Source organism: Phyllobates terribilis, unplaced genomic scaffold, assembly GCF_046119375.1.
Source record: "Phyllobates terribilis strain yellow unplaced genomic scaffold, ASM4611937v1 Scaffold_47__1_contigs__length_9908305, whole genome shotgun sequence".
In the NCBI taxonomy this organism is placed as follows: Eukaryota; Metazoa; Chordata; class Amphibia; order Anura; family Dendrobatidae; genus Phyllobates; species Phyllobates terribilis.
In genome coordinates this window covers 3,349,788-3,362,849 of record NW_027362807.1, presented here as the reverse complement: position 1 = coordinate 3,362,849, position 13,062 = coordinate 3,349,788, and the positions used below count along the sequence as shown (strand labels likewise).

The 13,062-nt window shown below is 40.4% G+C and overlaps 1 protein-coding gene across 2 annotated transcripts in view; it reads left to right on the top strand.

Moving 5' to 3' along the window:
* Positions 1-11,281, top strand: part of LOC141191535 (uncharacterized) — a 43,511-nt gene extending 32,230 nt beyond the window's left edge. For both annotated transcript variants that reach the window (XM_073661428.1, XM_073661429.1), the window contains 2 exons: positions 5,144-5,234; positions 8,906-11,281. In XM_073661428.1, the coding sequence (XP_073517529.1) occupies positions 5,144-5,234; positions 8,906-10,572 (1,758 nt within the window). In that variant the 3' untranslated portion in view covers positions 10,573-11,281. The remainder of the gene's footprint in view (positions 1-5,143; positions 5,235-8,905) is intronic.
* The last annotated feature ends 1,781 nt before the right edge of the window (positions 11,282-13,062 follow it).

The following is a 13,062-nucleotide window of genomic DNA, read 5'->3' as shown; positions in this document are numbered from 1 at the left end:
TGGCTGAAACCATCCCTTGCAGGATAATACCCATGGAGGAGCCCTCTCTTTCCAGAGGTTTGCCACGTTAACTTTCAAGAAGGTGTTCACTAGGAACACGACGGGTTCACCATATCCAACCACCCTAGTCTCCTCGTGCGGTAAGTGACCTCCCGCTTGACTAGGTTCAGTCTATTCCCCTATATCATCTGGAAGAACAGACTGTAGACCCGTGTCCAGAGAGGCTCTGGCAAGACACAGACGCTGCCCAGGTAGATTAGCAAGGGGAGCAGGAAAGCTTTGCACAGGCCAACCCTTTCCCTCAGGCTCAAAGACCAACCCTTCCATTGGTCCACTCTTTGGGCGACACTTTTGATTCTGCCTTCCCAGTTTTTCATGGGGTAATCACCCTGGCCGAATTCAGTGCCCAGGACTTTGGCGTGTTCTTGGGGTTCGGGGAGGGTGTCCGGAAGATCAAACCCGGGATCTCCGCCTCCCAGCCATAGACTTTCACACTTATCCTGGTTAACCTTGGACCCGGATGCCTCCGAGTAGCGCTCCTCTTCTGACATCACCACCATTGCCTCATCTTGCGAAGAAACAAAGACGGTGACATCGTCTGCTTAGGCCACTACCCTCAAGATGGGAAGGGATCAATTGCAAAGGCATAAAGCAAAGGGCTAAGAGGACAGCCCTGACGGACACCAGATCCTACCCTGAAAGGTTGTCCAATCCACCCATTTGTTTCAATTGACATCTCTCATGTTGGAGCCATGATTCATGTCAGTTCACTTGGTGCAACAGCTCTCCAAGGTGTGATCACTCCTTTTTAGATGCAGACTAACGAGCAGATCTAATTTGATGCAGTTGTTAGTTTTGGAAATTTTAATTTACAGGGTGATTCCATATTTTTTTCCTCAGAATTGAGTGATTTCATAATTTTTTCCCTCTGCTTGGTCTGAAAAAAATTACTCTTACTGGGTACCACATTTTTAATCTTGATTTCTTTTAGTGTTTCTTAAAGCCCTAAAGTTGCCATTTGAAATTACTTTAGTTTTGTGCCATGTCTGTGATCTCCTTTTTTTCAACAACATTAAACAACTGAATGAACATCCTCCGAGCCCGGTGATTCCATAATTTTTGCCAGGGCTTGTACAATGGAATCGTTTAAGAGGGCCGTTGTAGATCAGTTGCTGAAAACATCACCCTCAGATAATGCTGGTAGCAGAGGTACCAGCTCTTTTCAACACCAAAGGATAATGGGGAGAGACACGAACACCAGTTCCAACGGAGGAGGGGGGAAAATGTGCCCAAATTGGGCAATTTTCAATATACCAGCAAAACAGCAAGGGCTATCTGCCTATAAAAATGCCTAGGAGGGATAAGTTGCAGAACATGGTCAAGGGTTACTTTAAGTGACCATACGTGTGTCCTTTCTGACGCTTCAGTTCCCTTTAATTATTGGGTGTCTAAGCTGAACACTTGGCCCGACCTCTCTTTATATGCCTTGGAGGTGCTGGCCTGCCCGGCTGCTAGTGTGGTGTCTCAGCATGTTTTCAGTTCCACTGGGGCAATCATCACTGATAGGCGCACACGCCTCTCCACGGAGAATGCAGACAGACTTGCTCTGATTAAATTCAGTAAGGACTGGATATATCCACAGTTTGTAATCCCTCCAGATGACAGCAAGCCAACCTAAATTCACCAAACATGCAGATTCATGCTACTGCTGTTAACGTCACCCCCTTCCCATAAAACAAGATTCCTTCCATCGTCAATCATGACTCAGCCCATAGGGCTAATTTTTACATACTATGCACATTGTACAGTGGACAAACCAGGACAGTATTCCTACTCCAGCCTAACTACTATTTGTGATTGGAGACCCTTGGGATGGTGGCTTCTTGTGTCAACCATGACTCAGCCCATTGGGCTAATTTTTACAAACCCTATGCACATTGTGCAGTGGACAAATCTGTAATGTACAGTGGTCCTACCAAACTAATATTTGTCATTGGAGGATGGAGGCCCTTGTCACAGGTTGTGCCACATTGTGACTGAGATTTGGAATACATATTCAATACCAAATACCAGAAAATAACCAACATACGTTGGAAGGAGGGTAAGTAAAGATTATCTACCAAAAAAGACCATTACCCATTAAAAATTAACTTTTAATTTAAACACACTAAAATAATGTACTCAATAGTACAGTTGGGACAAACTAACATATAAGAAAGGAGACATAGAGGGATATAAAGGTGAAAAAGGAATAGAAATAGTGTCAGCTAGGCCGTAAATAATACGCTATAAGGGATAATAGACTAATCCCTTTCTGGCAGTGGAGTATATCAGCCCCCAATATTCAAATAGTGCCCCCACTGTACCCACGGCTATCCTTCACCTAGTCCCCAAGGAACCTTACTAATGCAATTCAACGAGTACACATATGAATTTGACAAACAGCGTCCTCAGTAGCGTATTCAGCAAATATCCAATAATGACATCAATGGCATATAGAAAGCTAAATGTCCACAGTAATACTGTGACTGCATTCCGGTTTGGTAGCATCTATTATCGATGCACCCTATCCCTCATTTAAACTTTCTTTTTTTCCCCTGATGAGCCCCACATTCAAGGAGGGGGGGCGAAACGCGTAGAGATTGTGGGAACATTTGATCCATTGGTATATTTTCATATTGAAGTGAAGCCTGATGTCTTTTTGGATATATGTTAACTCTTTCCTCTGGTGATCGCATCGTTGAATTTGATCTCTACAAACTGAATATTTTTGGATCAACAAGTGGAACTTGACTTTACACCAGCCTAAACACTTCTTGGATGCAACAAGATAAGTCATTGATTTTTATTACATGTATACGTGTTTTTTTCTGACTAGCAGCGTTTTTTTCTCATTGGATTTTCTTTATTTGGGACATTGTCATCTTTGTATCCATCAGCACCTCTAATATCGTTTAGATTTCCTGTAACTGTTTTGGTGATTACTGGACTATTATTTTGCTTTACACTGGTCATCTGATATGGCTTTTTCAAGATTTAATTGGCCTTTTTTTTTTTTTTTTTTTGGGTCTTGCATGACTCTGCATGCTGGTGGACTACATTTCCATACGCCTCAATTTTTTTTTGACTTTTTGGGGTGTTAGTATTACTGTGGACATTTAGCTTTCTATATGCCATTGATGTCATTATTGAATATTTGCTGAATACGCTACTGAGGACGCTGTTTGCAAAATTCATATGTGTACTCGTTGAATAGCATTATTAAGGTTCCTTGGGGACTAGGTGAAGGATAGCCGTGGGTACAGTGGGGGCACTATTTGAATATTGGGGGCTGATATACTCCACTGCCAGAAAGGGATTAGTTTATTATCCCTTATAGCGTATTATTTACGGCCTAGCTGACACTATTTCTATTCCTTTTTCATCTTTATATCCCTCTATGTCTCCTTTCTTATATGTTAGTTTGTCCCAACTGTACTATTGAGTACATTATTTTAGTGTGTTTAAATTAAAAGTAAATTTTTAATGGGTAATTGTCTTTTTTCGTAGATAATACATATTCAATAGAAATGTACTGTCAGTCAACCTATTTGGCAAAAAACATGCCTGGCTTGTGCCACATTGTGACTGAGACAGGGGATACATATTCAATAGAAATTTACACTGACTGTTGATGACCGACTGATGGCCCTCTGAAAATTTGAATTGAGGGCCACAACTACTACAGTACTCCATCGTAGATAATGTTTGACAAGGGAGGCCCTTGTCAAGGAATCTCCCTGCACTTATGACACAGCCCCCAGGAGTAATTTTTGGAAATACAATGCACATTCTGCACTGGACCAAGTAGTACAATATCAAGAAGTCTTCTCTGCCTATATAATCTGGGAAATATTGACCATCAAAATCTCGGAGCCATTTGGAGAAGCTTCTCCAACCCATCCTGGAGTTGGGGCACTATATATCCTTTGTCCATTGACTTGCACAAGTGATATATTTGAGCTCGTCATCCAGTTGACTAGTGCAGCTTTATTTTTCCAGTTCACTGAGTTCAGCCATACCTGAGGATCGCAGGCCGTACTCACTGCTACCTTCTAGTACTCCATGTCTCTTGACTTTTTCTCTGTAGTTTCTGCCCCTAAATGAGTTAAATAATACAGTGAGGGCCTTACAATATGAGTAAGTGAGGGCACTCTCAGATGTACACGAGGGACCTCCAAAATCTCTACAGGAGGGCACTTCAAAATGTATGTTACAGGGCCACACGAGGGCTCTCACAAAATTCCTGCCTCCTGCAGGGCCTCTGAACATTTGAATTTAGGGCCACAGTATCACATGCTGGTGGTGGAGGAGGAGGAGGGTCAAGCCCAACGCTACAATGGGCACATTGTAAACTGCTATTGAATATGTATTCCACTATCTGAGTGTCAATGATGGAGGGACCGCCCAAATGTCTAAGGAACAGCTGTCCCTCCAAAACGCATGTTACAGAGCCACCTGAGGCCTCTCAGGTCAAAGATCAACATACCTACTAGTACGTTCTTGCTGTGCTTGTAAAGTGCTGGGGAATAGTGAACTAAAAATGATGTATGACAGAGGGACCTACAAAATGTATCAGGACCCTCTCAATTGTAAAAGGTGAAAAAAAGCCGCAACAGTATGTGTGAACAAAGGCTAAAAGGGATATTTTTTGGTTTCTCTGGTTTATTTAGCCTTATATACAAGTGATTGTGCAGGAAAACTGTTTCTTAACCTTTTTGGCCTGTTAAATGCAATTTAGGTTAGGTTTGCTAGATGTTCTTGTGTGTCTGTAAAAGTGGCGTAACACTGCAACAAACTTATTCCCAGAAACCATATGTGAGTCAGAAATGCATGCAGGCACATTCTCCAGGCTCTTCTCATTCTGTTTCATCACTTTCCCATCCATCAGCCTTTTCCTCAGGCCCCCAGACCACTTTTTAGGGTCTATCAGAAAATTACTCACATTTCCCATTGACTTACCTTGTACTCGCTATTCAGAGCGATTATTACAAAGTGCTCGTTACGATTATAGCGATTACGAATATTACGGTACTCGCTCTTCACTACTGATCATAGATGTGACTTCTCCATCTGTCTGTGACTTTTACAACATTTGTTTCAGGGTGAAGATCTGACCCATATTAATACTACAGAGACATATGTGAGGGGCGATGAGCGGTGTAAAGAGGAGATTCCTACATATGGCTACCCAGGTGAGTAGTAACTACTAAATGCAGAGAAGTCACTGATTCTTCTCCGTCACCGGCTGTGGCTGGTTTACCAGTCAAAGAGTCCAGCTGGATCACAATTGTGTAATCACCATTTTGCATCTAGACCAAAACATTATCCTCCACCTAAAACTGTTCAAATGACTTTGGACATTGAAACTCCTCAAATGACTTTGGACATTGAAACTCCTCAAATGACTTTGGATATTGAATCTCCTTTTCTATAGAGCTTACAACCTGGAAGATCCACCTACCAACTGAAATTGGAAGATCCTGACTCTTACCTGCCCAGATTTGTAAGCTACCAATCCAAATAACAGTGTACGTAGAATGTGCTGACAAGTTACAAAAATCACTTGAAGAAAAATATTATGATGGGCCTGTAAGAGAAAGCGGAGGGTAATGATGCTGTTGGCTTCCTAGATTCCTGTTATCTTATTGGATGAATCTACCCTCTCTCCCTTCTGTGCTGCTGAATGTGCTCATATGGTCCCTACAAGACCAGGTCCAGTCTTTATGACCAAACCTCACTTTTATGATCGACAACATTAAATGTGCAGTGAGGGCCAAGTGTGAATTTCTGTATAATAACAGAGTTTCCCGTTACCCTTACTTTTCTATTTCTTTTTAAACCAAATTACTTCCAATAGATAAAGTATACAAAAACATTACACCTGTGCCATGATATATCTCTAAGCTGTGCGTGGCTGATGGCTGTAATATACATATATTCACGCCTGCAGGAGATATGTTGGCATGACTCGAGCCCTGGTTTCATGGATTCACTCCACGTCATAAATAATATTATCAATCCTAAAGAATTTAGATACAATTTATCCTAAAATGGGGGCACTAATACTTTCTCTACTCTTCTGGTCAGGACTCATAGTAGCTCCAACGGTCTACCATAAATAAGTGCAACTCCGGTTTAGTGTTGGAGTCCCCCCCTCCCCCACAAACATGCATTCCTGTTGGGGATGTAATGTGTTTTTTTTTATTCTGTCTTTTTTTTTTACAGGTTCATTCTGTATGATAGTTTGATTGTGGTGGGATCGGCCTGCCTCACTTAACTCTGTAATTCCCTGATAGTCTTTCAAAAAAGGTCTCTATTGTCTCTTCCAAATGCCTGAGATCTAAATTTAAGACACCTCAGCTCTGCACTATTATAAAAAGTTCTCATTAAATGTATATTTCTTTTTGAGACTCATTTGACATAAAATATTGGCCCTTACTATAGTTTAAATTGCCAGGAGCTATCAAGAAGCATACTCTAATTATCCCAGAGAGGTTTCACCACTAGTTACTCTTTTTTTTGATCTTCTCATTAGATGTGTTATTGTCTATAGTCAAAGTTTTGCCCATCACCCTTTAACCCCTCTACACCGTGTGCAGAATTATTAAGCAAATGCGTATTTTGATCACATGATACTTTTTATACATGTTGTCCTACTACAAGCTGCATAGGCTTGAGAGCCAACTACTAATTAAGTAAATCTGGTGATGTGCATCTCTGTAATGAAGAGGGGTGTTGTCTAATGACATCAACACCCTATATATAAGGTGTGCTTAATTATTAGGCAACTTCCTTTCCTTTGGCAAAATGGATCAGAAGAGAGATTTGACGGGCTCTAAAAAGTCCAAAATTGTGAGATGTCTTGCAGAGGGATGCAGCAGTCTTGAAATTTCAAAACTTTTGAAGCGTGATCACCGAACAATCAAGCGTTTCATGGCAAATAGCCAACAGGGTCGCAAGAAGTGTGTTGGCCAAAAAAGGCGCAAAATAACTGCCCATGAATTGAGGAAAATCAAGCGTGAAGCTGCCAAGATGCCATTCTCCACCAGTTTTGCCATATATCAGAGCTGCAATGTTACTGGAGTATCAAAAAGCACAAGGTTTGCGATACTCGGGGACATGGCCAAGATAAGGAAGGCTGAAAAATGACCACCTTTGAACAAGAAACATAAGATAAAATGTCAAGAATGGGCCAAGAAATATCTTAAGACTGATTTTTCAAAGGTTTTATGGACTGATGAAATGAGGGTGACTCTTGATGGGCCAGATGGATGGGCCAGAGGGTTGACCAATAAAGGGCAGAGAGCTCCACTCCGACTCAGATGCCAGCAAGGTGGAGGTGGGGTACTGGTATGGGCTAGTATTAAAGATGAACTTGTGGGACCTTTTTGGGTTGAGGATGGAGTGAAGCTCACCTCCCAGACCTACTGCCAGCTTCTGGAAGACAACTTCTTCAAGCAGTGGTACAGGAAGAAGTCGGTATTGTTCAAGAAAAACATGATTTTCATGCAGGACAATGCTCCATCACATGCATCCAACTACTCCACAGCGTGGCTGGCCAGTAAAGGTCTAAAAGAAGAAAAAATAATGACATGGCCCCCTTGTTCACCTGATCTGAACCCCATAGAGAACCTGTGGTCCATCATAAAATGTGAGATCTACAGGGAGGGAAAACAGTACATCTCTCAGTACAGTGTCTGGGAGGCTGTGGTGGCTGCTGCATGCAATGTTGATCGAAAACAGATCAAGCAACTGACAATCTGTGGATGGAAGGCTGTTGAGTGTCATCATAAAGAAAAGTGGCTATACTGATCACTAATTTTTTTGGTTTTTGTTTTTGCATGTCAGAAATGTTTATTTCTAAATTTTGTGCACTGATATTGGTTTACCTGGTGAAAATAAACAAGTGAGATGGGATTAGATTTGGTTTTTATTAAGTTGCCTAATAATTCTGCACAGTAATGGTTACCTGCACAAACAGATATTCTCCTAAGATAGCCAAATCTAAAAAAAAAAACCACTCCAACTTCCAAAAATATTAAGCTTGGATATTTGAGTCTTTTGGGTTGATTGAGAACATAGTTGTTGATCAATAATAAAAATAATCCTCTAAAATACAACTTGCCTAATAATTCTGCACACAGTGTACATGGATCTGTACTTACACAAAGACCCCTAGGCTTGGACTTGGTGTTGCCTGCTGTTCTGTGGTGTGAGATGACAAGAAGAATAGTCAGGTGGCCTGATCAGAACCAGGAGGGCAGAGAAAATACAAAATCAGAAGACACAATAGTAGTCAGTAAATGGGCTGGGATCACAAGAAGAAACGAAGAAGAAAATACACAACACGGGAGCTGAACACAGAGGACCTAACCAGCGGAGAACAAGGCTGTATCAGGCAGCTTCCGGCATTATGCATGAGCTTTAGTAGGGTGTGGTGCTTTCCATTTGAGTTAAGTAGGAAGCATACTTGACTTTGGAAGAGCGGATTTTGCTGGATTGGTTTATGGAAGCCATGTTGCTTTTCAAGAGTTTTTGAGCCACTAATGATGTGGAAACCTCTGTTTTTCCGTTGATAGATGATGGACCTGAGTGGAGGCTTGTTTTTTGTGATATGAGTAGAAATTTTTATTGGTATAATTTTCGCATATTTGATATTTGGGAGGCAGAATGAACAAACAGTTAAACACCAAACTCTACTGGATCATGCTATGAGGTTTTCTATTAGACTGTGAACTATCATTGTCTTGGTGAATAATTCAATATTTTTACATAACTTGCCATTTGTACCAACAGTTTAGAAATGTTCAAAAATATAAATTTCAAGAATATTTTATTCAAATATATTTTTTTTACTTGGCAGATGACTGTACTAGGAGATCAGAGGGACAGCTGACATCTTCAATTTTCAAATCAGATGAGCTGGAGATCTCACAGGATACAATTGAAGGGAATGCTATTACTCCAAATATACCATCATCCCTTTACAGCAAAGATGTGTCATCTGATCCTTTGAAACAGGTCCTATCTTCTGATTCATTACCGACTACTAAGGAAAATCAAAGTCACAAACTAAGCATTAAAAAACGAACTGCTCCTAAAGCTAAGAAGCCATTTGCATGGTCAGAATATGGAAATAGTTTTCCCCTCAAAAAGCTTTTTCTTAAACATCAAAAAATTCACACAGCAAAGAATAGATTTTCTTGTTTCAAGTGTATGAAATGTTTTAACATGAAAGCAAGTCTTCTTAGTCACCAGAGAACTCACACAGGGAAGATGCGTTTTTCATGTTCAGAATGTGGGAAATGTTTTAACAAGAAATCACATCTTGTTACACATCAAAGAACTCACACAGGGGAAAAACCTTTTTCATGTTCAGAATGTGGGAAATGTTTTACAGTGAAATCAAGTCTTGTTAATCACCGGAGAACTCACACAGGAGAGAAGCCTTTTTCATGTTCAGAATGTGGGAAATGTTTTACAGTGAAATCAAATCTCGTTAAGCACTGGAGAATTCACACAGGGGAGAAGGCTTTTTCCTGTTCAGAATGTGGGAAATGTTTTTTCCAGAAAGCGACACTTGATATACATCAGAGAACTCACACAGGGAAGATGCCTTTTTCATGTTCAGAATGTGGGAAATCTTTTATCAAGAAATCAGATCTTGTTACACATCAGAGAACTCACACAGGGGAGAAGCCTTTTTTCTGTTCAGAATGTGGGAAATGTTTTACAGTGAAATCAAGTCTTGTTAAGCACAAGAGAACTCACACAGGAGAGAAGCCTTTTTCATGTTCAGATTGTGGGAAATATTTTACAGAGAAATCAAGTCTTGTTAAGCACAAGAGAATTCACACAGGGGAGAAGCCTTTTTCATGTTCAGAATGTGGGAAATGTTTTAACCAGAAATTAGGTCTTGTTACACATCAAAGAACTCACACAGGGGAAAAACCTTTTTCATGTTCAGAATGTGGGAAATGTTTTACGGGGAAATCAAGTCTTGTTACGCACCAGAGAACTCACACAGGAGAGAAGCCTTTTTCCTGTTCAGAATGTGGGAAATGTTTTAACCAGAAATCACATCTTGTTACACATCAGAGAACTCACACAGGGGAGAAGCCTTTTTCATGTTCAGAATGTGGGAAATGTTTTACAATGAAATCATATCTTGTTACACATCAGAGAACTCACACAGGGGAGAAGCCTTTTTCATGTTCAGAATGTGGGAAATGTTTTAACCAGAAATTAGATTTTGTTACACATCAAAGAACTCACAGAGGGGAAAATCCTTTTTCATGTTCAGAATGTGGGAAATATTTTACAAGGAAATCAAGTCTTGTTAAGCACCAGAGAATGCACACAGGGGAGAAGCCTTTTTCCTGTTCAGAATGTGGGAAATGTTTTCACCGGAAAGCTTATCTTGATAGACATCAGAGAAGTCACATCGGGGAGAAGTCTTTTTTTATATCCTTAATGTGGAAAATGTTTTACTTGAAAAGACACACTTTTAGCAAGAAAAAATTGTGCTAATATGTGAGTGTGTCCTATAGACTGAAGGTAGCTTCCTGTGACTGAGAACAATGAGACAGTGTCCTTCCTGATCAGTGAGAGAACTGCTCTCTTCTCAAGCCCCACACTTATCTAACTGATTGGTGCAGAAGAGGAGAGGAAGGTACTGGGACCTGTACAGAGGCTGGACGTCCTGACTGAGCAGCTGAAGAACCTAGCTTATGGACCTTTCAGATCATGTAACACTGTTTTACATATTTTTAAAAGTTGTCAGGTTCCGTTATGAACTGTGCCATTTCTTAATGAGTTTGACCTCCTGAATTCAAATTGGACAACGAGTTTTCCTTTTACTGCTACATATAATTTAATGACTAAAGGTTCCAGTACTTTGAAACATTATTATTCTTGTAAATATACAGATGCAGAATATTTTGTTATGCCAATTTTCTGATATTTATTTAGAGAAAACTTAGAAACAATTCAAATAACTAAAACCTGTGTAAACCCTATTGCGAATTTTAAACAGTTACAGAAATTGCACTACAAAATTAGTCCTTATTCAGTGACAACTGTTTTTTGCTTGTTTCTTGTACTCCTGTATCAGATCATCTCTTAAAATTATGCAACAGTAATCTGCAAGCATTGATGGATTTAATTTCCCTTTATATCTTTTCTCCATAGCTGCAATATCTTGGTTACATTTCTCACCATCCTCGTCTCTCACTACTCCACAGTTTGGTAGAAGAAAAGTCTAGAATATAAGAAATGAATCATTAAGGACATGTTAAAGCCAAGATCCTTACATGTTTTGAGTAGAAATAACACCAACTCTTCATAGTTACTGTATCTACTCTTGAGTTTCTCAAAAAGTTAGTTACTGCAAATGTAAACCATACAGCCTTTTTCTTGCCCTGGAACAAATGAAGAAACTCCTCATCTTGAAGAAGCTTACGAATCTGAAGTCCAGTAAAGACTCCTTCTTTTATATTTGCTTCACTTAACCTTGGAAAGTTATCAATCAGATGCATTAATGCTTTTACATTTTTATCCATAGCCTTTACAAAGTTCTTCATTAGGCCCAACTTGATAAGATTTTGTTACCACCATTGCCTAGGTGGATCCTCAACTTCTGAATGCAGGACAGTTTACTCCCTTGCAGAAGTGAATGTTGGAGAGGCCAGTCCCTTTTTTTGTAGCAATATTTTCTTGCACGACTATCCCACTCACACAGAAAGTAGCAGTACTTTTGGACAACAACCCTGACGACATATGTAAACAAGCAGATGTAGGAACTCCTGCCGAGCATCTAGCTATTTATCCAATATAATACTTGACGACCATCCTAAAAATCGGCATACATCTACTAGTTAACTGTCTGAGTGTGGAAGTACTTTGCTCCAAGGGAAAAAAATGACCAGGAAAAGCCACATAAAGACTTCGGGAGAAGCAGGCTCTCCGCTCCAAGATGACACCATGGTTGTCACGCTAGAGACAGATTGAGCAGGGGAGACTAGGAGGAGGGAAGTGGTGGCTAGGCTGTAGCAATTTGCCTGCACAGAAACACAGGTGTCAGCAGGTGACAGTGGCCTTCTTATAACAGCTACCCCACACCTGTGCATGGGCTCCAAGTGAAGGAGTTGGGTGTGCAGGAGATGGGAGAGGCAGCTGCTTTGAAGGGGATGAAAAGACCACAAATTTGCATGTAGCACAATACTCACTGCCCCACGGCCTAATCTGCGCCAATGGGACATACAGGTACCTGAGGAACCTACTTTAAAAGATGTTTTCATTGCAGTGGTACATTGTAAATTCTCTCTCTGCTTTCAATGTACATTTTGGTGGTCTTAAAGATGAGATAGCAGGTATATGACAGAAACTGCAGAAAATAGAGCCGGGGCAGTGGAAGGCTAAGTCGGTGCCATTGAGGACCAGATAGCTGATGCAAGCAATGAGAACAGGCTTGCAGAACAGAAAATATCAGCACTGCTGGCAGAAACCGATGATCTTGAAAATAGGTCAAGGCTCAATGATATACCACTTATTGGTGTGACTGAAAAAAATAGAAGGCTCCTTTCCTACTGAATTCTTTGAAAACTGGCTGAAATTAATAATCAGGCTTGAAACCTTAACCCTCTATAAGCTGTAGAACGAGCTCATAGAGTGCTCATCTTCCTCCTGGGCTTCCACGAAGACCTGTGCTGGCTAAAGTTTTACACTACCGGGACAAAGATATTATCCTGCGACAGGCAAGGCATCACCCAGATGTAACAATCAGTGGGTCCAAAATCTAGATCTTTACAGATTATTCTATAGAAGTGCAGAAACATAGAGCCAGATTCATTGATATCAAAAACATCTGAGAGATCTGCACGTTCCATATTCAATAATTATATTTAATAAACCTTTCTGAATTGACGTCTTCAATAAACCAGCAGCACTAATTATCCACAAATTTCTCTATTATCAAGGGAACGGCTCATGTTACAAATTATTAGACAAACAGGAGGATCC